Consider the following 25,101-nt stretch of genomic DNA (forward strand, 5'->3'; position numbering starts at 1 on the left):
GAAGATATTAAATCTTTCCTTTATTTATAGTCTCAGTATGACCAACCACTTTCGCGAATTCTTTAGAAACTGAATAAGTTCCTTTGAGACTTACTACAACACAATACCTTATTGGTAATCAATTGTGTTTCTCCAAAATAGTAATAATTGGCTCTTCCAGAGCTCTCAATTAATTTGGTACTACCACATATTCATCAACATCCATATGGTGAATATCTCTTTTAAAGATAAAGTTATACCATTATGGTTATGGTCATAATTATATGCAAGATATGTTTCTTGCATTAATGTTATTCTTTAATAATAACATTGCCAAAATATTTTGGCGTGCAATAGGTACGTGACCAATAACCATTCATGCCATAATAATGACATTATTTTCTTATATCATCTCAAACTTCCTTTTAGAGGTGAGTGTGATATTCACTACCATTAGCACATTCATATTCTTTGAAGAATGAATATGTATTCATAAATCAGATGTTGTCACATTCACATCATGAATGGACCATAATCATCTATATGTGCTTTACAAAATCTCATGTCAAATCGATGACAAATATTTTTTACAGAGTGAAAGATTATTTTGAGAATCCTTATTGTTCTCATTACCACAAATGATGACGATTATAATTTCGTTTAGTGCCACGTCCATATCCATTGATACATTCATAGTAATAATTTTGTCTTCTTTCAGACTTATCATATACTGCTATCACATTCTCTTAAGGGAATGAGAATGGAGCAAATTCAATGGGACGGGTTTTCAACTCTTTGCCCACAATCATACATGAATTTGATCATGGCGAGGCATAGAAATTTTACCACTTCAGGTGGTTATAATTTCTTACAAGCTCCATTAGAGTTATAATCAAACTTTGTTGTCTTTGCTAGTAATTAAATCAAAGTATAGAATAAAAGAGAAAAATACGGTAAAATACTTACCTTAAATCCAGAATTTAATCATGAAGGAAGTTCATGGAATAATTGACAATCATTATGCTCAATCCCAAAGCTTCTACTCAATTGGTTAGAGTCTCGTACTGATAACGTGTTATGAAATAATAAAAGAAGAAGAGTATTGCAGAGAAAAGTAGGTAGAGAGAATTCTTATTGATATGGGATGAATTACAATGGGAATAGAAGCCTCTATTTATAGGGAGAGGGTGACTTAGCCACCAAGCAATGAACCCTAGAATCTCTCTAAATATAGACATTCACCATAAATACAATTCTATTTATAACATAGGCAAAAATTTATTAACTAAAAAAACCTCCTCGGAAACCTAAAAGAAGAAATTTGGTACTCCTAAATATAAATGGAGTTGAATTAAAAACCTTCTTAGTTTATATATATTAGGAGAATAATTAAATGACTATCATAGATAGTAAGAAATTCATTAAATAACTATTCCTAAATATTAGATAAATAACAAACTTTCCTAGTTTAAAAATATTAGGAGAATAATTAAATGATCATTCCTAAATAGTAGGAGATTAATTAAATGACTATCTGTAAACAAATAATAAAATGACTATTTCGTCTAGTGTGAACTCAATTTTTAAAGGGTAAAAAAGACGAACGACATTTAGCTAAGGGCCTTCGTACTTTTAATATAGTATAAATAGATATAGACTGATACAGATAGATAATTTTCTTTCACATTCAATCTCACATATAATAACACATCAATTTTCACATAATATTACTTATAAGATGGTGCAAAATTACAACCAAATATTAGACTATAAAATTTTTTGGAACCCCATAAAAACTCGCAGCCGCTATAACCTCTGCCCTTCGGGTGAGCACTCTGTGATGAGCACTCTGTGCGCACTAGGTAAATTCTCCACTGTGTAATAGCCTACAAACCACACAGGAGATATACACCGCACTAAGGCAAACCCTGTTCGACAGGCTCAGACCTAAGGCATTAAGGGTAGGGTGGGCATCAATCAGTTCGGTTCGGTTATGAATGTTATCGGTTCGGCATATCGATATCGGTTTATAAATATGCTAAACCGATAACCGAGCCGATAAGATATCGGTTATCGATTTGTCGGTTATCGATCCTTATCGGTTCGGTTATCAGTTTACCCGATAAGAATAAAAAATATCCAAAACTTTCATGTTTTTTATTATAGAAATCGTGACCATACTATTAAGAGAAAGGAACTGAATTTTCGCTCATAAGAAAAGATGGATTAAATTTTAACTTTAGAATAGAAACTTTCTTTGCATTTGAAAATTCGAATGAAGGATCTCAATTTTCAAAGTTATAAGTTAATAGGAGTAAGGAATAAGACATTCAACAATCTAATCTTATTAACTATCTCACTGCGGGCAGGCATAACTAATAGGAAAATAATAAATTCCTAATCTTGTAAATACTAAAGAATCAGTGCAACAAAAGAAACAAATAGAAAAACTAAAAATCTGAACAATTAATTCTTTAAAGTATAGAATACAAATCTTAACGGAAGAATTAAGATGAGAAATTTAGAAAAGTTTAAAACTTACTCTAAGGAATAAGGTCTGAAGATGCCGAGAGAATTGAGAGAATGAAACCATAAGGTGACTTTATATATTTAGTGGGTAAATTATAATTTTGTTAAAGCTTATTGGGCTATCGGTTAAACCGTTAATATAATTGGGCAAACCGAGACCCGAACCAATAACTCAGTAGTCAAATAACATTAAACTGTTATCGAACTGTTTACCCAATAACCCGATATCCATAACGCTATATCATTTTATCTGTTCGGGCTATCGGTTATACCCGATATATGCCCAACTCTAATTGAGGGGGATTGATCTCAGGTCATATATGTGGATGACCGCCCTCCAAAATAACTGTCATCCCCAAAGTACTATACTATAAAGTTATACTTGTTATAAATAGAATTTTATTTATGGTGAATGTTTATATTCAGAGAGATTCTAGGGTTTATTAGTTGGTGGCTAAGTCACCCTCTCCCTATAAATAGAGGGTTCTATTCCATTGTAATTCATCCCAATATCAATATGAATTCTCTCTCCCTACTTTTCTCTGCAATATTATTCTTCTTCTTTTATTGTTTCATAACACGTTATCAGCACGAGACTCTAACCAATTGAGTAGAAGCTTTGAGATTGAGCATAATGATTGTCAATTATTCCATGAACTTCCTTCATGATTAAATTCTGGATTTAAGGTAAGTATTTTACTGTATTTTTCTCTTTTATTCTATACTTTGATTTTAAATACAAGCAAAGACAACAAAGTTTGACTATAACTCTAATGGAGTTCGTAAGAAATTATAACCACCTGAAGTGGTAAAATTTCTATGCCTCGCCATGATCAAATTCATGTATGATTGTGGGCAAAGAATTGAAAACTCATCCCATTGAATTTGCTCCATTCTCATTCCCTTAAGAGAATTTGATAGCAGTATGTGATAAGTCTGAAAGAAGATAAAATTATTACTATGAATGTATCAATGGATATGGACGTGGCAATAGACGAAATTATAATCGTCATCATTTGTGGTAATGAGAACAATAAGGATTCTCAAAATAATCTTTCACTCTGTGAAAAATATTTGTCATTAATTTGACATGAGATTTTGTAAAGCACATACAGATGATAATGGTCCATTCATGATGTAAATGTGACAACATCTGATTTATGAATACATATTCATTCTTGGAAGAATATGAACGTGCTAGTGGTAATGAATATACCACACTCACCTCTAGAAGGAGGTTTGAGATGATATAAGAAAATAATGTCATTATTATGGCATGAAGTCATTGGTCACGTACCTATTGTACGCCAAAATATTTTGACAATGTGATTATTAAATGACAACAATAATGCAAGAAACATATCTTGCATATAATTTTGACCATGACCATGATGGTATAACTTTCTCCTTGAAAGAGATATATGACCATATGGATGTTGATGAATTTGCGATAGTACAAAATTAATTGAGAACTCTGCAAGAGCCAATTATACTATTTTGGAGAAACACAACTGATTACCAATAAGGTATTGTGTTGTAGTAAGTCTCAAATAAATTTATTCAGTTTCCAAAGTACACGCGAAAGCGGTTGATTATATTGAGACTATAAATAAAGGAAAGATTTAATATCTTCTATTACTACAACGTATAGCGACGTAATATGTATGTAACGACCCGACCGGTCGTTTGGAGTACTAGCACTCCGTTCAGCAGTCGAAGGCCATGAACAACTTCATTTCAGGTATTATGACTTGTACGCGTGGTCGGAATTGAAATTCGGGAAGTCCAGAGTTGATTTGGAAAGAGAATTCTTATTTCGGAAGCTTAAAGTTGGGAGAATGAACTAAGATTGGAATTTTGAGTAAACGACCTCGGAATCAGGATCTGAAGGTTCCAGCAGGTTCGTATGATGATTTCGGACTTGGGCGTATGCCCGGTTCGGGTTTTGGATAACCCGGGAACGTTTTGGCGCCTATTGTGGAAGTTAACATTTTAGAAGGAATTTCATAAGTTTTGTTTGAAGTGCATTTCAGAGTTATCGATGTCTGCTTGGAATTCCGAGACTGGGAGTAGTTTCGTATGGTGGTTCTGGAGTTGGGGGCGCGATCGGAAGTGAATTCGGAGGTCCGTAGGTCATTTTGAAGCCATTTGGCTAAAGATAGAAATTTGAAGGTTTTTAGGAAGTTTGACCGGAGGTTGACCTTTTGATATCGGGGTCGGAATCCAATTCCGAAAGTTGAAGTAGGTCCATAATGTCAAATATAACTTGTGTGCAAAATTTGAAGTCAATCGGACGTGATTTGATAGGTTTAAACATCGGAAATAGAAGTTAGAAAGTTCAAAGTTCATAAAGCTTGAATCGGAGTGTAATTCATTGTTTTAGCGTTGTTAGTTATGATTTGAGGCCTCGAGCAAGTCCGTAATGTGCTTTAGGACTGGTTGGTATGATTGGTTGGGGTCCCGGGGGCCTCGGGTGGATTCCGGGTGGCTAACGGATCGAACCCGTAGTTTGAAGGAGTGCTGAGGTAGCTGGTATTTGGTATTTCCGCTTCTGCGTGAATGGGACCGCAGAAGCGGCCCCGCAGAAGCGAAGAAGAAGCCGCAGAAGCGGACGAGGGCGAGGGCAGCCAGGACCGCAGAAGCGGCCCTTGACCCGCTGATGCGGAACCGCAGAAGCGATTGGCTTATCGCAGAAGCGAAAATGGGCTTGAGCCCACGGACTGCAGAAGCGGAATATTTTTCGCAAAAGCGGGACCGCGGAAGCGGGATTATTTCCGCAGAAGCGAAAATCCCTGGAGGCAGCAGGTTAATTTAAAGTCGGGGATTGGCCATTTCTCTCATATTTCTCATGGCTTGGGGCGATTTTGGAGAGCTTCAAGGAGGGAATTTTCGTCGTCATTGTCAAGGTAAGTTATCCCCATCACTTTTGTGTTAAATATATCAATTATGTATGGATTTAAGTATGAAGATTAGTGTAAATTTGGGGTTTTGGTTGAAAACCTAGGAAACTAGAAATCTTGGATTTTGATTACGATTTTGAGTATGGAATTAAGAGAAAATTATATATTCGAGTTCCTAAGGTTATGGGTAAACTTTATCTTCGAAAAGTTTTGGATTCCGGGCACGTGGGCCCGAGGGCGTTTTGTTCAACTTTCTAATCGGGTTTAGGAATTGCTATAAATTAGTTGTAGTGAATATTTGAGCATATATTAATGGATTTGCGTAACCATTGGCTAGTCTTGGATCATGGTGCATCAATTGGAGTCCTCGGAAGAATGTAGAATGTCGGTTTTGATTCTTCGGAGCGAGGTGAGTCTCCTTTCTAATCTTGTGAGGGGGAATTTACCCCATAGGTGAAGTAATTGATTATGTGCTCCTATTTGTGGGGGCTACGTACGCACGAGGTGACTAGAGTCCGTGCGTAGCTACTATTATGCTATTGTCCGAGTAGTTAGGACCCAAAAACATGTTGCACGTGGATTAATTGTGAACCCATTGGTAACTCGAATTGTTTAACTCACATCGAATTGGTAAGTAAATTTCTAAAAGGATTAAACTTCATTTCTTAAATTGTTAAAGGAGAATTGGTTTTATTTGAATAAATATTCCCCGATAAGTTCTTATTTGACTGATTGAGCATGTATTGTATGTGTGCCTGCGTCGCATGGATGATTCGCGAGCAGGGTATGTGTTTATTTATGGAACGGGCCGAACGCCTCGGTGAGAATAGATGCATCTATGGTTCGTGCCGCTCGACCCTCGGCAGTGCACAATTCACATTTCTGTTGGAGCGGGTCATCGACCTCGGCATGATTTGCGCGTGTTTATCTGTTACTTGAAATTTGTAAATGTGGAATTGGCCCTACGTGGTTTGATATAGACTGATAAGATAATAAAGAATAAACCTTGAAGCCCTTGATTATTGTTGAAGGTGTTTTACTTGTTTTCCTAGCTTCTTGAACTAGAACTACTATATGACTCCACGATTATCCTCGCATTATTGAATATTGATAATTGGCCTCTAGTGAGTGTCGAAATTGGCCATCTCGTCTCTACCCCCTCGGGATTAGGCGGGATACTCACTGAGTGCACGTTAATTACGTACTCATACTACACTTCTGTGCATTTTTGTTGCACAGGTATATTTTACATTTGGTAGCAGCACGAATGATTTGGGGACTTGGTGAGCTGCATTGTTCGAGACGACCCGCAGCTAGAGTAGTTCCCTTCTAGTACCTTACTTAATTATTCTCTGTCCACTGTATTTCGGACAGACATTTGTATTTTATTGTCCTTATCAGTAGTTGCTCATGCTCTTGTGACACCGGGTTCTGGGATGGTTTTTCTTTGAAGGTTGCGTATTATTAGTTATCTCTTCATTTGAATTGAAACAGAGCTTGTATGTATATGAAAAATGGAAGTAAAACTCTTAGATTTTTAAAATTATTAAAAGAGAAATTAATGGATGAGTTAGTTGGCTTGCCTCACAACGGTGTCCGGCGCCATCACGACCCGTAGTGGATTTGGGTCGTGACAACATGGTATCAGAGCACTAGGTTCCTAGGGTCTCGCGAGTCATAAGCAAGTCTAGTAGAGTCTCGCGGATCGGTACAGAGACGTCTGTACTTATCCTCGGGAGGCTGCAGGACTGTTAGGAGTACTTCCCTTCTTGATTCCTTATCGTGCGATTCGATTTCATGAGAGGCTTATGCCTTTGTTTCTTTCTTACTCAATCTTATGCGACGCGAACCGCTTGTTATAAATCGAAAATTGAAGAACTGTAATGGTACTACAGATGTGATGCGGATGTTTCTCCCGGTATAGGTGATCAGATTATTATCGTCGCCTTATGGAAGAATATTTTGTTGCTTCCGCCCAGTAGCGGTATTTTCGAGGGCTCTGAGGCTAGGCACAAGTTGCCGCAATGCTTATGAATGTCTATTCTGCAGTAGTAATATGATGGTAGGGTATTGCCCACGTGTCAGGGCAGTGAAGGATTTCAAGGGAGGTTTACTCAGCGCACAATCAAGAGATTCAGTGTGTTATTCCTGGCAGGGGGAAAGGTAATCGAGCTAAGGAGGGTCGGGATGTAGACTGGTGGAAGTAATAAGACTTGGCAATTGAAAGCGAGGTGGATTTTTTTTTATATTGGGGTGCTGTTGTCCTAATTGGACATATCAAGTTTGTCGGTGTTATGATCTCCTACGATTCGCCTTTGAGGCAAGATATTGTGAAATAGTATCAGAGATACAACTATCAGATATCGCAGGATGCGGTGGTTCGGGATTTAATTTGTATTTCTATTGTTAATGGTTCGAGAAAGATGACCTTCGGATAGGTTTGGAGCTAGTAGCAAATTGAGAATTCAAGTCCCATGAAGATAAATTCTTATTAAGGCAGCAACTGAGCAGCAAAAGATGAGAAAGGCATGTGGGAAGTGTCATGCGGAGTTTCAAATTGCAAGAAAGGCTAGGTATATGAAGCAAAGGTTGAGTAGTCGATTAAGGGGATGAGTTCCGCCAAAGTGGGAGAGTGGCGGAGATGCATATGGGCTTGCAGTGGAAGGACCACGTACCTTAAGGAGAATTGGAGTGATTTGATAATATCAATGATTGGTGATTGGGGTCTACGGGTTCAATTTGAAGTAGGGTTCTTGTGCGGCCGGAGGTTTAATATAACGGGAAGGAGCCGCTTAAATGAAGAAGAATGCAGCATGGCTTTGAATTGGGAGGATGTTGTCGCACATTTCAATGATGTCCACAAGGGGGTAAAATGGACCGGTGCAACTGGAGTGTGAGCTCAGACTCAGAAAGGGTCATTGATGTCGTAGTAATTGTACCCTATGCAGCAGTGTTGGAAGATGCCGGGGAGAGCCTTCTATAGGTGGGTTAGCCAAGTGAGCAGATTAGCAGTCGCGTGGTTGGCGAGGCTTCTACGAAGAATCTTATCGGGTATGTAGCGAAGGAATCGATCGTGCGAATGTGGCGGATGATTTAGAGTATAAGAAAGAGGTTTTACAGAGAGATCTCGAGAATTTTGGCGGTTGATTGTGCAAAGTTATGTCTATAAGGGATAAAAAGGATGAGTGAGTTCCAGATTGGTGAAATTATGGCTTCAAGCTAAGTGGGAGAGTCCCACCGCTTGTGATAGGGTTGTAGAGTTGATTGCTTGCAAGGTTTCTGGTTATTAGTATGTTGATGGGTTATTCTAGCTACGGGAAAAGAACATAAGAGATGAATTGAGCAAAGGGATTGTTGAAATACATGTTATGACTGGCCTTATTGGCCCATGTTCAGACTTGGGGAAGGATTCAGGATTTATGCCTTGTATAAATGCAGGTTTCAAGGAAGTGATTCCACCGGGTGCCTCGTCGAGAGGGTATTCATGTGTTATAAGATTTATGGAGTTGATTATATTCGGGGCCAAGTCAGAGCGGGTGGCTCTCAGCAGCGGTCCTAGTGAAAATTCAAAAGATGAAGTATAATACTTGATGATTTCGAGCCTATAAGCGCAATTGAGAATCAAGCTTATGCAGCAGCTTACGAATGGAGACTCAGGACGATCTGTGATGTTTTGGCTTGCGGTATGGCATTTGAGAGATATGAGTCAGTTCATGGGATTTGAGACAGCATGGTCTCGTGATTCGAGGTCGCTCAGGATGAGTGCAGAGGGAGTATGTTATGTGCTGGAAGAAATCAGTGATATCTTTAAGGCAATCAAGGATAAATTGGAAGAAGGTAGTTGATTGGCCATAGTTGAATTTGGCATATTGGTGTTGGCAGTCGGTTTCTGCAGCGTGATCGAGTTATGTAAGTGATTGGTGATGGCACGTATCAGGCTTGTCAGCCGCCGCAAATGATGTTACTCAGAGGCCTTCTATTGTTATGGCCTGTTGTGTGGAAGCAGATTCCAGAAGGGGCTACGGTGGCTTAGACCACTACTTGGATGGTCGCATATTTTACGATTATGAGTATTCGCCCGTGCATTGATATGTTTCTCCTGAAGTGAGTTAAGTGAAAAGTTCTTATATGATGAAGTGTTAAAACGTTAATGTTAAAAATCGTGTTCTATCGTATGTTGGCACATNCGGATGATTTGGGGACTTGGTGAGCTGCATTGTCGAGACGACCGCAGCTAGAGTAGTTCCCTTCCAGTACCTTACTTAATTATTCTCTGTCCATTGTATTTCGGACAGACATTTGTATTTTATTGTCCTTATCAGTAGTTGCTCATGCTCTTGTGACACCGGGTTCTGGGATGGTTTTTCTTTGAAGGTTGCGTATTATTAGTTATCTCTTCATTTGAATTGAAACAGAGGTTGTATGTATATGAAAAATGGAAGTAAAACTCTTAGATTTTTAAAATTATTAAAAGAGAAATTAATGGATGAGTTAGTTGGCTTGCCTGACAACGGTGTCCGGCGCCATCACGACCCGTAGTGGATTTGGGTCGTGACAATGTATGTGAAAAGTTACCCGCTTCATTCTCCAGTTTGTACTACACAAATAAAAGAATACCACAATAAAGTGGATGTTTATTGATATAAAAACCCACATCATAGTAAACTTGGAGTTTTTTGATAATTGCACACGTCATGGTGTAAATCTGAAGTTTATCAATATTGATAATTTATTCAGTTGGCATAATTGGTTTACCCATATCAATTTAAGTATGATGTGCAAAAATAAAAGAGAATTCACATGGGTAAATATTAAAGAACTAGAAAGTTCTTTACGAATTCTCTTATGTTGCATGTTCTCATTAATTAATATATCAACTAAAATTGGGATTGAATCCCATGAATGCTGGAAATATCAAAGGTGAATATTGGCCCATTCACCTGCCATGTATACCACATAAGACGCATCTATGAGATGGTTACATGTGCGATTATTAATAACCCACAATATGGTGTTTTACGAGGTAACTTGCTCAATAATTTAATTTCGAGCATAATTTCCAGATTTTCTATTTAAGAAGTTCATCTTGATAAGTTGGTTTACATCACAGTTGGTTTAGCAAAATGATTTATTAAGTGCCTCTACTTAATAGCTAAATAATTGCTTATGAGAACAAAGTTATCATATCAGTTTGATATATGTTATATACCAAAGTATATTATTTTTTCCCCTCACAAGTGGTTCAGGGTCAGGAACCAAATAATTCCATCTTATTATTATTGATGTACGGTGTATATTTTGATTAACACCATAACGCACAAAGGTGGATTCTCAAAGTTGAGGTAACAAGTTAGTTTTTCTAACATGAGGGGGAGACATGATAAACAATTGAGAAAAAGTTACGTGGAATGAATTATCATTTGTACATCTAGATCCTCGAATAAGATAATATGAACTTGAAGTTCATAAAAGGATAATTCATTTGCAATATATTGAAAAGCATGCCAGACGCATTTGCTGGCCCAAAGAAAGTAACTATATCTCACTGCAAATGCTCCTATTAGAATAAGTCCTAGAAGGACAAAGTCTATGGTACGCTTAAAGCGTATAGACAAATCGGTTTCAAATAAACTTCTTGATAAAGAAGATGAGCAAATGATCATAATAAGGAGGCAAGTGATCTAGAAGATCACATGACATAACACTTCATAAAATCTCATGAGAGATTCAGGTACCTGAATATATGAATGAAGAGATCTCTATGTTATGTCTTTATGAAAAAATATTGAAACCGATATAAAATGTTTGTCAACGACATCTATGATAGCACTAAATATATATATGAGGATCTTAAGTCTGAAGAAACAATTCAAATAGAATTGGTTTCATATGAAAGCCATGTAGTTTTGAACATGTAGTTCAAACACTTGAAAGTATAAGTCAATGGTATGTGCAATCCGTTTTCGATATCTTATATGTCTAGCATGACATGAAAACTTGATATGCATCTAAAGTCTATTATATGGCTTATATAACTTAACAATCCCTGAAGGATTTAAATTGCTTAAAGCATATAGAATTCATGGTCATGAAGTACTACATCCTCAATGCAATTTGTGCACAAATGTATCTTGCTATAACTATATGCATGATAATATGATAGCAAAAGTTTTCACCTCTATGTGAAGATATTGAACTGACGATTCCAACAAGATCATATGAAGACAATTCATTTCTATCAAGAATGATGATTTCAAGGTGCAATATATTCATTCAAGTTAATATGGCTGATTTGTTTATCAAATATCTACCAAAGACCTTTTGAAGATGGTGCATAAGATTGGAATGCAAATGCTTAAGGATGTGAAATGATGCTCTCATGAGGGGGAGTTAATACGCGTTATACTCTTTTTCCCTTACAAGGTTTTGTCCCACTGGGTTTTCCTTGCAAGGCTTTTAATGAGGCAACCAAAAGGCGTATTGTTAGATATGTGTACTCTTTTTCATTCTCTAGAATTTTTTTGCCCACTGGATTTTATTTTAGTTAAGGTTTTAACGAGGCACATTATCTGTTGAATAGACATTTAGGGGGAGTGTTATAAATAGAATTTTATTTATGGTGAATGTCTATATTTAGAGAGATTCTGGGGTTTTGTTACTTGGTGGCTAAGTTACTCTCTCCCTATAAATAGAGGGTTCTATTACATTGTAATTCATCCCAATATCAATAAGAATTCTCTCTCCCTACTTTTCTCTGCAATATTATTCTTTTCTTTTATTGTTTCATTCGTCTCATTCAAACCATCAAACAATGTATTTAATTATGGAGAATTTAATGAGAAAGATCAATTCTCCCATTCAAGCAATCGAAGGGGCTTAGAAACTTCAATGCCGTGCAATTGAAAGACTAAACTCAAAGCCAATATTAAAGAGAAAAAAAAAGAGATTAACAAAAAACGAAGAGATCACGCGACAATATCGAAGCTAATTAATCACCTATATTAAAGAGGAGAGTGAATCGTCGCCAAGTCTAGCTCCGCCCACAAGAAACGCCAAACGGCCCATACCAATTGCTTTTAACTCCTCTGCCAGCTGACGCCTTTTGGGCGGTGGGCGCCGAACGCAACAAAGCAAAGCCAGCACCCGGTCAACATTATTACGCCCTCCGCGCACGTTAGCCTCCCCCGCACCCCCACCCACCTTTAGCGGTGGCCTCTCCCCCCTCTTTCTAGATCTCCACATCAGCCGCAACCCCCCTTTTAACCTAACTTATCACCTTTCTTTCATTATGCCTCCGCTCTCCTCCGCCTCCCACCACCCATCACCAACATCTAATACATCTCAACACATAAATAATTACCCACATCATTACAAATTTCTAATTGATCTCAACAATGGCGACTCTATCTTCATCAACGCAAGATTTCTCAAACTCCCCATCAGAACTACCCTCAGCCAACGTTACGGTGGCGGTTTCATCGCGCCGTCTTCCGCCGCCGTGCTGGTCCCACGACGAGACGATAGCCCTAATTGATGCTTATAGAGACAAGTGGTATTCTCTAAGCCGGGGAAATCTCCGGGCTAATCACTGGCAGGAAGTAGCTGACGATGTTGCTGCTAGATGCCCTGGTGTTGATCCGCCGAAGACGGCCGTGCAGTGCCGTCACAAGATGGAGAAGCTTCGGAAACGTTACCGTACTGAAATTCAACGCGCTGCTCCTTACGGTGGCGTTCGATCCCACCGTTATTGCTCTGCTTGGGTCCTTTTCAAGCGTATGGATGCAATGGAAAGGGGTCCTAATGCTGTTTCTAGTGATGAAGAAGCTGATGAGGATGTTGAAGATTACCGTCAAAACAGTGTTAAACTCATAGGAGATTTGTATGGTAACAACAATGTGAACACTAATAATAATCGGAGTAGTAGTTTTCAAGGGGTTGTGAGTAATGGAGGGGGTGGGTTTCGTATCCGGATACCGGGGATGCCCGTGGCAGCTGCGCCAATGGCGAAACCATATAGTAGAATGGAGGATTCTGGAGTTGAACACCCTAGTAATTTTGGGCCTGGTAAGATGTTTAGGGGGGATGGGTTTGTGAAGAAGGCTGATATGGGGAAAAGGGTTGCTGGTGAAGGAGTGGGCCCAGTGAGGGAGAAGAAAAAGGAGGACCCGATGGGGGAGATGGTGGCGGCAATAAAGATGTTAGGGGATGGATTTGTGAGAATGGAGAGGATGAAGATGGACATGGCAAGAGAGTTGGAAGAGATGAGAATGGAAATGGAAATGAAAAGAACTCAGATGATACTTGAATCGCAGCAGAGGATTGTGGAGGCTTTTGCGCAGGCTTTATCAGAGAAGAATCATAAGAAGCCTAAGAGAATGCCAACTCATGAATGCTAAAGTTGCCTTTTTTGGGTGAATCTTTTGCAGCATTGAATTGCAGAATGCATACTTGGGCGTTGTATGTGTGAAGCTAATTTTGCATATTTTGTGAGCTGGAATATCCCTTTCCCTTCCTCTTGGTATTTACTATTCTTTTGAGTAGCAGAAGAATGTAGAATTGGTTAGAGCAGGACCTTATTACTTATTAGTTCATTGGTGTAGCAACTTTTGTTATGATTTTGTTCTAGCATTGCCTGATACTTGTTGCAGTAATTATCTAACTCGGTGCATTTAGAGCAGGGTTTCTGACATTGGAACCGTTAGTAGTTTGTAGTGCCTGTTTAACATGGTTAATGGCTATTATGCCGCTGCTATTCAAATGCTATACCCCAGTGCTTGAAACGCTATTGCACATTCAGGATTTTTTGTTTTGTTTTGCGCTAAAGTTATGGTAGCTTGTTCTGCTCCTAATGGGAAAAGCTATGGTTTTTCTTAATAAGGCTAATGTGAAATGCTATGTTCTGGTGTTAGAAAAACAATTATAACGTTAGCATATCGTGGTTGCATGCTCACAGTTCAAAGAGAACAGGTATTTATTCCAAAAGTGACAAACTGTTAGCCATTTACTTGTGCTGAAACATTAATGCAGTTAGAACTTTCTATTTGATGAACTCTGGCTTGTCACGAGAGTGATCCCAGACCTGCCTGTTCTATGTTATATTTCTGAATGCATTCTCTGCATATCATTACACAGCCATTACATCTGTATTCTGTATCAAGCAGTACCGGAGCACTATCTAAATGCCTTGGTTGAACAATATTACACAAACCTCGCAACTGTAAGAAACGACACTAATGGGCCACATTCTCTTATTTTCTATACATTATTAGTTTACAAGATACAAGAGTTTGGGTCCCAAGTTCTTTTTGATTTGTTAGTATTTGAATGGTATAAGCAACATTGTTAAATATAGGGATTCGTGGGTCTGTTTCAGAGAAGAGTCACTTTTTTTCAGACTCTTGTTGTTTCAGGAAGTAGAAATTTGGATCTCTTCATGAAATGTGAATTGCCTTGTGATCTGTTGCAGTTCATTTAGATAACTGAGATCAAACATCCCCCCCTCTTCCTCTTAGTTTCTCCCTTAACTTTTGAGGGGGTATGAACATGATAGGGGTTGAAACCAATTATTGAAGGTTATTGACATGGAAGTCGTTTTTAAGTGTCTAGAAAAGGGTGTCTTTTGGATAACTTTTTTTTTAATCTGAAGTTTTTTGGAGAACATTTTAGGAAGGACAATAGGCACTGCCAGTGCCAGTAGGTTTGTTGGTTCTGTTTTGCTGTAATGTGTAATTTGTTCAATGGTAATACTGCAAGTTAGTCTTGTTTTCCTTCCATCGAAAGACAGAGAATGCAATTACTTTGCCGAAACAATATTAGACATGATAATTACCTTTATTAACGACCCATTGTAAATACCTTTATTCTGTCTTGCTGTCCTTTATTTATTACTTGCCTTTGAGAAGAGAATCTTGGAGTTGGTATGGTCATGATTGGCCGGTTGGTTCTGCTTGAGTGGATACCAACTGGTTGTAAGTGTTCAACGTGTCATACGACTCCTGAATGAAGAGTATATTGCCCAGGCAAGCAAGATTTGGAGCATAACTATGCTTTGGAGACAGACTACTCTGTAGAATTATACAGGAACTGGAATTTGGTGAAGAACTTCGGAACTATGAGTTGAACTGGCTCTCTTTAAAGTAAGGTTAATTTGTTTTGGTGACTCTATGTATGGTTTATAGAAGCAGAAGCGGGAAGAAAGATTTAACTTTTCATTTTCTTTACCGCATGAACCATGCATCATCATCTGCTTCTGGATAAGAGAAGCATACATCTTCAAATCCAGCATCGATGTTACAATCACTGTCGATAATATGGGTGCTTCCGAAGGATGAAGTAACTTTCTTTCTATGTACGTGTAATCCCTTTTGTCCGCCCATGGAAGTGACAAATTCCAGAAAGTTTGTTTGCCCTCTGGCTTCTTTGTTCGACATTTGACCTATTGAACTAGAAAGTATGTGGTAAAGAAAATGCCTATTACAACCAACATTGCCAAAAATAAGCTAGAATAAAGTTTTTTTCCTTAGCTCTAACTCTGCCACGACTCACCATTAAGGTAACTTAGCTGAAAAATATGCAGCTGTTGAAATGCCTATCAGCAAGCTAATAGCCCGAATATCTAGACATATTAAGATTATCAAACTAGTCTTTTTGACATGTTACAATCTTCAACAACTCTCTTTTTGATGGTAAGGTTTGGACATCCTCTCCCTTTACCTCATGACAGGTACAATATGCAGTATTGACGAAGATACTTCAGGTTCAATTCTGCAGATGAAAAGACCGTATCTTCCTCTCTCTCTCTCTCTCTCTTAAATAATGCAGATCCATATTGAACTTTTGGCTACTGAACATTGTGTGCTCTCATTGTCATCTTTATTGTTTTACAGCTCCTTATATCCGTGGGGAATTATCACTTGCACAAGAAATTATTTGCATTCGGTAGACGAAAAAGTGTATAAATTTATATATAACATACATAATGTATATATATACAAAAATATACATTTTTCGGCTATTATACAGTGTTGTTTTCCCTGTATCCATTGGCAGAAGAAGATATTACCATCTCAAACTTCACACGACTATCGACTTCTGTTCTTTGAACCTCCTTTGTTGCTGCACCATGAATAATTTATCAATGCCAATATCAATTATCTGTTCTCTAATGCTGGGGCGGACCCGTGGTTTAAACTTTATGAGTACAATTTTTTAAGTTCTTATTTGAAACATTTGCACTTTAAAATTAAGGATACAAAATGTACAATTTTGACATTTTAATAACTTTCACATTAATATCTGTACACCACATTGAGAATGATTCAGTTGAACCTAATTTATTTAAGCTGCATCTGCCTTTGCTTTCTCAGGCTAGCAGAAGTCCTGATAAAAGGGAAAAAGCAGAAAGAAACAAAAGATTAATTTCCCCCCTATAATTAGCGAGTACTAATATTCTCATATTAAGGCATATAGCAGACTCAACTGGTTTGGTAGCTTTTTATTATTTGAATTTGAAAATGTACCTGTTTGTGGAGAGGCTGAATGTTTGAACTTTGAACTAAAGGGAGACTAAACAATATAGAAAGGAAAAAAGGAGGCGACCAGAATTTTCTATATTGTTGATCGCATTTTTGCGTCAATGACACTTACTTTATTCTAAAAAGTTTGAAACAGGAAAGGGAAATAAATAAATATGATATTCCTTTCACAGTTGAAATTCAGCTCTAGGATTATGAAAGTCAACTCTTTTTTTTCCTGTCCAAAAAAAGTTGAAGTTTTACATCCTCAGAGCTGAGATATTCCTTAGTTCTAAGCACCAACTAATGAAGGAAACTAAAGTCTGCAGATTGATTTTAGAATTCAAGGAATTAACATTATTTTTTGGTAGAAGTAATGGACAGAATGCTGTGGGAGACTGCTCAAAAAGGAGATGTTCATCACTTGCAAAGCTTGATCAAAGAAGACCCTCTTCTTCTCAGGGCAGTTTCATTAGCAGGTACTGAAACTCCTCTTCATATTGCTTGCTTGGGTGGCCATCTTGAGTTTGTGAAGGCGATCGTTCATCTCAGGCCAGAATTTGCAAGAGAAGTAAACCAGGATGGTTTCAGCCCTTTGCATATTGCCTCAGCAAATGGGGATATAGAGATTGTGAAGCAGCTCTTGAACGTTGACCGTAATCTTTGCCTTCTCAAGGGGAAGGAAAGAAAAATTCCCCTTCACTATGCAGTAATCAAAGGCAGAAAACATGTTATGAGGGAGCTTCTTGTGGCTTTTCCAGACTCTGTAGCAGAAGTAACTGCTCGAGGCGAGACTTGTCTTCATTTAGCAGTCAAGAATCATCAGTTTGATGCGTTCAAATTATTACTTGACTACCTCAAGGAATTTGACAAGTATGATCTTTTAAACAAGGAGGATATCCAAGGAAATACTCTTTTGCATCTTGCTGTGTCAACTAAGCAATACGAGGCAAGTATCTCTCATGTGCCATTACGTCTCTTTTATCTCTTCATTGTGATTTTTAACGTTCAACTTGATAGATGAGAGAAATGAACCATCCAGGTTGTTGATCTACTGCTGGACGCAAATGTTGTTCCTAGAGGCACAATTGAGGTGAATTCTTTGAACAAGAGAGGCCTTACACCTTTGGATGTACTACTTAAGGAATCTGGAGACAGAGATATTGAGGAAATTCTAAGAGCATCTGGTGCTGTATCTGTTGAAAACTTGCAATCTTCACAGCAAGAAGCTTCCCCCCAATCTTGGGTTGTTTCAGTTCAAGATTCATCAAATGAACAATCCAGCAGAGAGCATAGGAGAGACCAGCCTCGATCTCGTTCTAAGAAACTTCAGGATTACTTCAAGTACAATAAAACCAAAGATTCTCCAGGAAAAGCAAGAGACACTCTTCTTGTGATAGCGATTCTAATTGCAACAGCAAGTTATCAAGCAGTGCTTAGTCCACCAGGAGGTGTTTGGCAGGACAGTTACCGGCCTGCAGGAAATAACAACACCAGTAGTGATGACAAAATGTCCGTGCCACATGTCGCCGGACAGTCAGTGATGGGAACCAACAATCCAATTTCCTACGGCTTGGTCTTGGTTTTCAACTCCATCGGATTTTATGTGTCCCTTCACACGATAAATTTCCTCACAATAGGATTTCCGTTGCAATTGGAACTGCAAGTCTCACTTGTTGCCTTGACAGCAACCTATGGTATTGTGATGTCTGCCATAACACCTAACCCGGGAATTGCTCTCTTCTTTATTATCTTTTCTTCAGTCTTTCCAGTTTTGTTGCCTTACATTTCAATGTTGCTGAGAAACTATTGCAAGAAACCTAGATTCTTATCAAGATTTATGAACTGTTCAGTTAGTTGAACAACATCTTCTTGTATTTTGTTCTTCTTTTGAAGTTCAATCAGGATGTATTCAAATTCTAAAATGAAACTTGATAATGAGATTCATTAACAATCTCTTTTATGTAATTGCTTTAATATTTTATTCTTCCAATCATCCTTGTTAATTGATGATAATGAAGAAGGAATTCATTAGGACATGCATACTCGTTCATCAAAATAATGTAAGTCTCTGAATTTGCCTGTAAGCTGTCTTAAAATGGCTATATTACATTTTTACATCAACTTTGTGTTTTTTCTGTTGTGTTTTTACATCTTTTCTACGTTATGTCCTGTAACTTGCATTTATCTTTTTAAGACATACTCCTTCCGTTTCATTTTATGTGTCTTAGTTTGAAATAAAAGTAATGAAGACTTTTGAATCTTGCGGTCTGAAACTAAAGATGTGTATAATATATCAAAATGCCCTTAATCTTGTGGTCTTAAATATGTCATGTGGAATATTGGAGTTAAGAGTTACTAGATATAGAAAGTGACATTCTCTTTAAAACAGACTAAAAAGGAAAGTAAAAATTGCAATAAAGTGAGTATATCAGTGGGGTTAATTTAGCAGTCGAAGTTTCTGGCAAACATTCAAATCGCTGTATTGGTGTCTTCCCTTCCCAGCACCATGCCGGCTTTCTTGTAATACAAGCAGGCTGTCATTCAATTTCTCTTGTATATACTGTTCTGTACGGCACTTGCAATCTAGCCTAGCTTATTGAGCCGGCATTCGGTTGACAGAAAGCCACTGTGGACACCTCGATTTCTTTCGTTACGTCGCCTTTCCAAGACGCGGCGTGAGAGCTCTCTTGTTCATTGTCATTTCTATTGATTGACAGCTCCTTAACTACGTTGGCGGCCTATATGGCAGAAGTTTATTACCATCTCGACTTTGCACAAGTTGCGCTGACTTTCCAGTTCTGCTCTTTGAACCTCTCATGTTAATACGTCTTATGTATTTATCAATGCCAACAAGAAATCGATCATCTGCATCATTTTCACAAGGTGGTAGAAACCCAGAAAAAAGGAAAAACAGAAAAGAAAAAAAGAGGAGAAGTTTCTGTTTATTGCTTCTTTTTCCCTATGACAACCGAATACTAGAATCCTCTTATTGTGGCACTTAAGTAGCTGTGACTCAAGCTTCGGCGTAGAATAATTTACCTGTTTATGAACACTGATGCAAATTTGCACAAAGGGAGGACGTCAAAATAGGAAAGTAAAAAAGGAGACAACCCGAAGTTTCTATATTGTTGTTGAATACCTTTTTTTGCGCCAACGACACTTATTTTGGTTGATGGTTTTTTTAATGTACAAACTACAAAGTTAGAAAGACAAAACAAGGGCACTTAAGGTATATTTTATTCCTTTGACAGTTGAAGTTCAGTTTGAAGGTCATGAAATTCAACTCTTGATTAAAAAAAATGATATTTTGCCTGCCAAAAAGAGTTGAATTTCATGACCTTCAGAGTGGAGAGAAACAAAAGCTGACTGATTTTAGAATTCAAAGGAGAAACAACCAAGTAGTTAACATTATTCTTTGGTAAAATCAATGGACAGAAGGCTGTGGGAGGCTGCTAAAAAAGGAGATATTCATCCTTTGCAAAGCTTGATCAAAGAAGACCCTCTTCTTTTCCAGGCAGTTTCATCAGCATGTAACGAAACTCGTCTGCATATCGCTTGCTTAGGTGGCCATCTTGAGTTTGCAAAGGAGATCATTCATTTGAGGCCAGAATTTTCAAGAGAACTAAACCAGGGTGGTTTAAGCCCTTTGCATATCGCCTCAGCAAATGGAGACATAGAGATTGTGAAGCAGCTTTTGCACTTGGACCGTAATCTATGCCTTATCAAGGGGAAAGACAGAAGAATTCCCCTTCACTATGCAGTAATCAAAGGCAGAAAACATGTTATGAGGGAGCTTCTTGTGGCTTTTCCAGACTCTGCAGCAGAAGTGACTGCTCATGGCGATACTTGTCTGCATTTAGCTGTCAAGAATCATCAGTTTGAATCATTCAAATTATTACTTGAGAACCTCAATGAATCTAACAAGTATGATCTTTTAAACAAGAAGGACATCCTAGGAAACACTGTCTTGCATCTTGCTGTGTCAACTAAGCAATACGAGGCAAGTATATAGTATTATTTATGCTTCTTTTATCTCTTCATCTTGATTTTTATCTTTCAATTTACTAACAGATAAGAAAAATGAACCATCCAGGTTGTTGATCTATTGCTCGACGAAAATGTTGTTCCTAAAGGCACAATTGAGGTGAATTCTTTGAACAAGGGAGGCCTTACACCTTTGGATGTACTACTTAAGGAATCTGGAGATAGAGATATTGAGGAAATTCTAAGAGCATGTGGTGCTGTATCTGTTGAAAACATGCAAACTTCACAGCAAGAAGCTTCGCCCCAATCTTGGGTTGCAGTTCAAGATCCATCAAATGTACAATCCAGCAGAGAGCACAGGAGAGATCAGCCTCAATCTCGTTCTAAGAAGCTTCAAGATTACTTCAAGCACAACAAAACCAAAGATTCTCCAGGAAAAGTAAGAGACACCCTTCTTGTAATAGCTATTTTAATTGCAACAGCAACTTATCAAGCAGTGTTAAGTCCACCAGGAGGTGTTTGGCAGGACACTTACTGGCCCGACGCTAATAACAGCACCAGAAATGATGGAAAAGTGCCCTCACCACGTATCACAGGTCAGTCAGTGATGGGAACCATCAATCCAATTACCTATGGCTTGTTCTTGGTTTTCAACTCCATCGGATTTTTCGTGTCTCTTCACATGATAAATTTCCTCACCGTAGGATTTCCTTTGCAATTGGAACTGCAAGTCTCACTTGTTGCCTTGATAGCAACCTATGATACTGTGATGTCTGCAATAACGCCTATCCGAGGAATTTCTATCTTCTTTTCTATCTTCTCTTCAGTCTTTCCAATTTTATTGCCTTACATTACAATGTTAGTGAGAAACTATTGGAAGAAACCTAGATTCTTATCAAGACGTAGGAATTGTTCAGGTACTTGAACAACATCTTCCTGTATTTTTTATTTTTTTTGATCAACCAGGATGTATTGAAATTCTAAAAAAAAACCTTGTTTTTGAACTCAATTACAATCTCTTTTACTTGATTGCCTTCAGATATTTCTCTTCCAATTACCCTGGTTAATTGATGATAATGGAAAATGAACTCATGGGTACGTTTCATACTGATTCAATTTGACTTAGCTAAACACATAGCGCAATAATTGCTCAAAGATGCATCCAAGTCGTTCTGTAGCAGATCGTTTACAAGATCAATTCGGGTTAGCTCTGGTTCGTTCAGAAAATGTGGTTTGGGGGACTATATGTGGAGCAATTCGGCATAAATTGATACCGACACCTCAGAATTTGGTAACCTCAACTCCATTAACAACTACTTATGAATCCTTTTTCGGTTTACACCCATTATCTCAAGTTTTGGATCGAACTAATCCATTGACACAAATAGTTCATGGGAGAAAATTAAGTTATAGAGGACTGACAGGGCGCACTGCTAGTTTTCGGATACGAGATATCCATCCTAGTCGCTATGGACATATTTGCCCAATTGACACATCTGAAACCATGGGAGAGCAAAAACCTCAACAGACACAAAAAGGCTGGGTGATTTCTTCCGATCTTCTTAAGTCTGTGTGGACAAAGTTACTCAACGTATGCAGGCGCAAGCTGGCGTGGACACCCAAGACTGTGGTAATACATATTCAATCTAGTTTTGTTATCTTAGTAATTCAAATGTGTAAAGGATGAAACCTTAGAAGTGCATTATAATATATTTATCCACGATTCTATAATCAATTTCACCTGGGGATGTAGCAGGTTATCAAATTCCATTAATACACGATTCCTGACAATTCAGCGTAATCCTCAGGTTTATTTATGCATTTAACTTGTATTAGTCATACTAGTTAGTTAAACATAATCTTTAAAATTCATAATCACAATATGAACAAGAAAAAGAGCAAGTCAAATTTTCCTCTCCCTGTGTGCATCCAGTGGCAAAAATGTAGGATATGATGTGGCATTATCTGTTGGACATTGGCAATTCTTAATTCAAGAAGAAAGCTCTGAAAAGTTAAAGTCAAAGTGACCTGAATTAATAGCAAAGAATCAGATGACTTTAGCAGAGCAATTGTTTACATTTTCATTGACTTTGAATTGCTTATAAATCTGAACATATATACCATTAAGAAATACAGAAATCTCCGAATGTCTAAGGGTGTGTGTTTGGTATAACAGAAAATGTTTTCCAAAACATTTAAGCCCTCATACCAAACACACCCTAAGTCCTCATCGAGTAACAGAAAATCTATTCAGTAAAACTGAACTTTGAACCAGATTGCTTGAAATGTTGAACTCAAATATCAAAAGAGAGCGACTCATTGATAATTAACAATTTATCTTACTAGTCAACGAATCTGAGATTGCCAATTATTAATTCAAGAAGAAATCTCCTAACAAAAACGAGTCAAATTGACCAGAATTAATTAATCCATTAAGCAAATTAACAGATCATTTTAGCAGAACTACAGATAATTTTTTATATATATAAGCTCAAAAGAAAGCTAAAACTTTTTGCACAAGTATTTTTATTAATGGATGCTTCAAAATAATGGACCAAAGGTTATTTGAAGTTGCAACAGAAAATCCTCTGCACATTGCTTGCATAGATCTCGTGATCTAAAGCGAAATCATATTGAGAGGCCCTTAAATTTATTGTATAAAATATTTACACTAACCACAAAATTTACTTTCTAAACAATAAATTAATCATTTAAAACAAAAATAAGCGAATTTCAAAAAAAAAAAAAAAAAAAGAAGAAGGAAGAAGAGCACAAAAAATAAAGTGGTGGACTCTCGGATGTTAAGGTCCACAAATTTTGATTTGGCTATAATCACAAACAAGAAAAAGAAATAAACGTACATAACGTAATAGCTTAAGTTTTGAGCATTAACGGTGTCAAAAATATTTACTCTTTATAATCAATTTAAACGATAATTGTAGTTCATTCTATTAAGTAGCACTTATTGGTGAATATCTACAATAAATTATAAATAACCTAATATAATATGTCGAATTACACTAAAAGAAAACCGGTGCATGAATGCTTTTGTGTTCATGCAGCTTGAGAGCAGAGGCGTACACATGAATTTATAAATGGTGTCGAAATTTATAAAAGAACGGGCATAATAACTTTAATTATCATTTTTCTAAATAAGAAATAGCCTTACTCTATTGATTTTTATTGAGTTTAGGTTAAAAAAAGGTCCAAGTTCAATTTGCTTCAGCGCAATTTTTAACCACAAAGGCTTATTCAAATATTTACAAAAAAAAAATATGTTTGTTGAGGTTTGAACCTTTAACTTCTTAAAGCAAAATCAAACAATTAACCAACACACCAAGAGATAATCTTTGTCAAGTGGTGTTATTTTTTTCTAGTTATTCGTTTCTTTACGGTATTAATACATATACTTCCTAAAAAAATTCAACGAAGTGGTGTAGCCTGACACCGCTAAGTTAAAGGTGCTTCCACCCCTGCTTGAGAGAACATTGTAAAAGTAATTCATTATGTTGTCGATATATATAACTTAATTCCTATATAAAAAGGATAAAATTAAAATTGAAGACTGAAGCAAATAATAATTAATCTGTGAAGAAATTTATCATAATTTATGAACTTATTGATATAAAATAACCTCAATCAAATAACAAAAAATATATTGTAACACTTTTCTTTATACTAATTATTTATATAATTTATATAATAATAAGAATTTAAAATAAATTTGGGACCTTGAAATTTTGGGAGCACCGCCTCACGGCCCAAGCCTTTAGAGCCGCCCCCGATTGCTTGTATTGTAGGACATAATGATTTTGCAAGAGAGATTATTAAACATAAGAGAGAATTTGCCGGAGAACAGAACCAAGATGGTCTAAGCCCACTTCATATTGCATCAGCTAATGGAAATAGTCATATTGTGAAGGAGCTGCTAAATTAAGTTGTTGGAAATATTCATTTGGTTAACTAGGTAGTTAATCAAAATGAATTTACGTGGTTCGTCCCCTACCCCCCAAAATAATCAGACTCATACATGATGTATGGTTCGTGTTTTGAAGTTACACAAACGATTTATAATATAACTTAATTATTCAGGGTAACAACTTTATATGCAATCCAGACCCTTGAAATTTACATATTTAAGTGGGACTTGACAGCCCTTTTAATTTGTAGTATAGCGAATAGGTTCAGATATT

The 25,101-nt window shown here is 37.2% G+C and overlaps 4 protein-coding genes across 5 annotated transcripts; all 4 read left to right on the forward strand.

Moving 5' to 3' along the window:
- On the forward strand, positions 12,351 to 14,188 carry LOC109224531 (trihelix transcription factor ASIL2). Its single transcript, XM_019389101.1, has one exon. The coding sequence runs from the start codon at positions 12,803 to 12,805 to the stop codon at positions 13,802 to 13,804; it is 1,002 nt and encodes a 333-aa protein (XP_019244646.1). The 5' UTR covers positions 12,351 to 12,802; the 3' UTR covers positions 13,805 to 14,188.
- On the forward strand, positions 14,282 to 18,913 carry LOC109224516 (ankyrin repeat-containing protein ITN1-like). 2 transcript variants are annotated; one of them, XM_019389095.1, is made up of 3 exons: positions 14,282 to 17,400; positions 17,474 to 17,870; positions 17,964 to 18,913. In XM_019389095.1, exons 1-3 carry the CDS (start codon positions 17,228 to 17,230, stop codon positions 18,780 to 18,782), a joined length of 1,389 nt encoding a protein of 462 aa, XP_019244640.1. In that variant the 5' UTR covers positions 14,282 to 17,227; the 3' UTR covers positions 18,783 to 18,913. The 2 variants fall into 2 exon arrangements, with proteins under 2 accessions (XP_019244640.1, XP_019244634.1); XM_019389089.1 differs by having other exon boundaries at positions 14,282 to 17,870.
- On the forward strand, positions 20,352 to 20,936 carry LOC109234920 (ankyrin repeat-containing protein At2g01680-like). Its single transcript, XM_019400962.1, has one exon. The coding sequence runs from the start codon at positions 20,352 to 20,354 to the stop codon at positions 20,934 to 20,936; it is 585 nt and encodes a 194-aa protein (XP_019256507.1).
- LOC109240674 lies at positions 20,951 to 22,063 on the forward strand. Its single transcript, XM_019407342.1, has one exon. It carries the CDS (start codon positions 21,183 to 21,185, stop codon positions 21,831 to 21,833), a length of 651 nt encoding a protein of 216 aa, XP_019262887.1. The 5' UTR covers positions 20,951 to 21,182; the 3' UTR covers positions 21,834 to 22,063.

Source organism: Nicotiana attenuata, chromosome 1 (genome assembly GCF_001879085.1).
Source record: "Nicotiana attenuata strain UT chromosome 1, NIATTr2, whole genome shotgun sequence".
NCBI classification, from domain to species: domain Eukaryota; kingdom Viridiplantae; phylum Streptophyta; class Magnoliopsida; order Solanales; family Solanaceae; genus Nicotiana; species Nicotiana attenuata.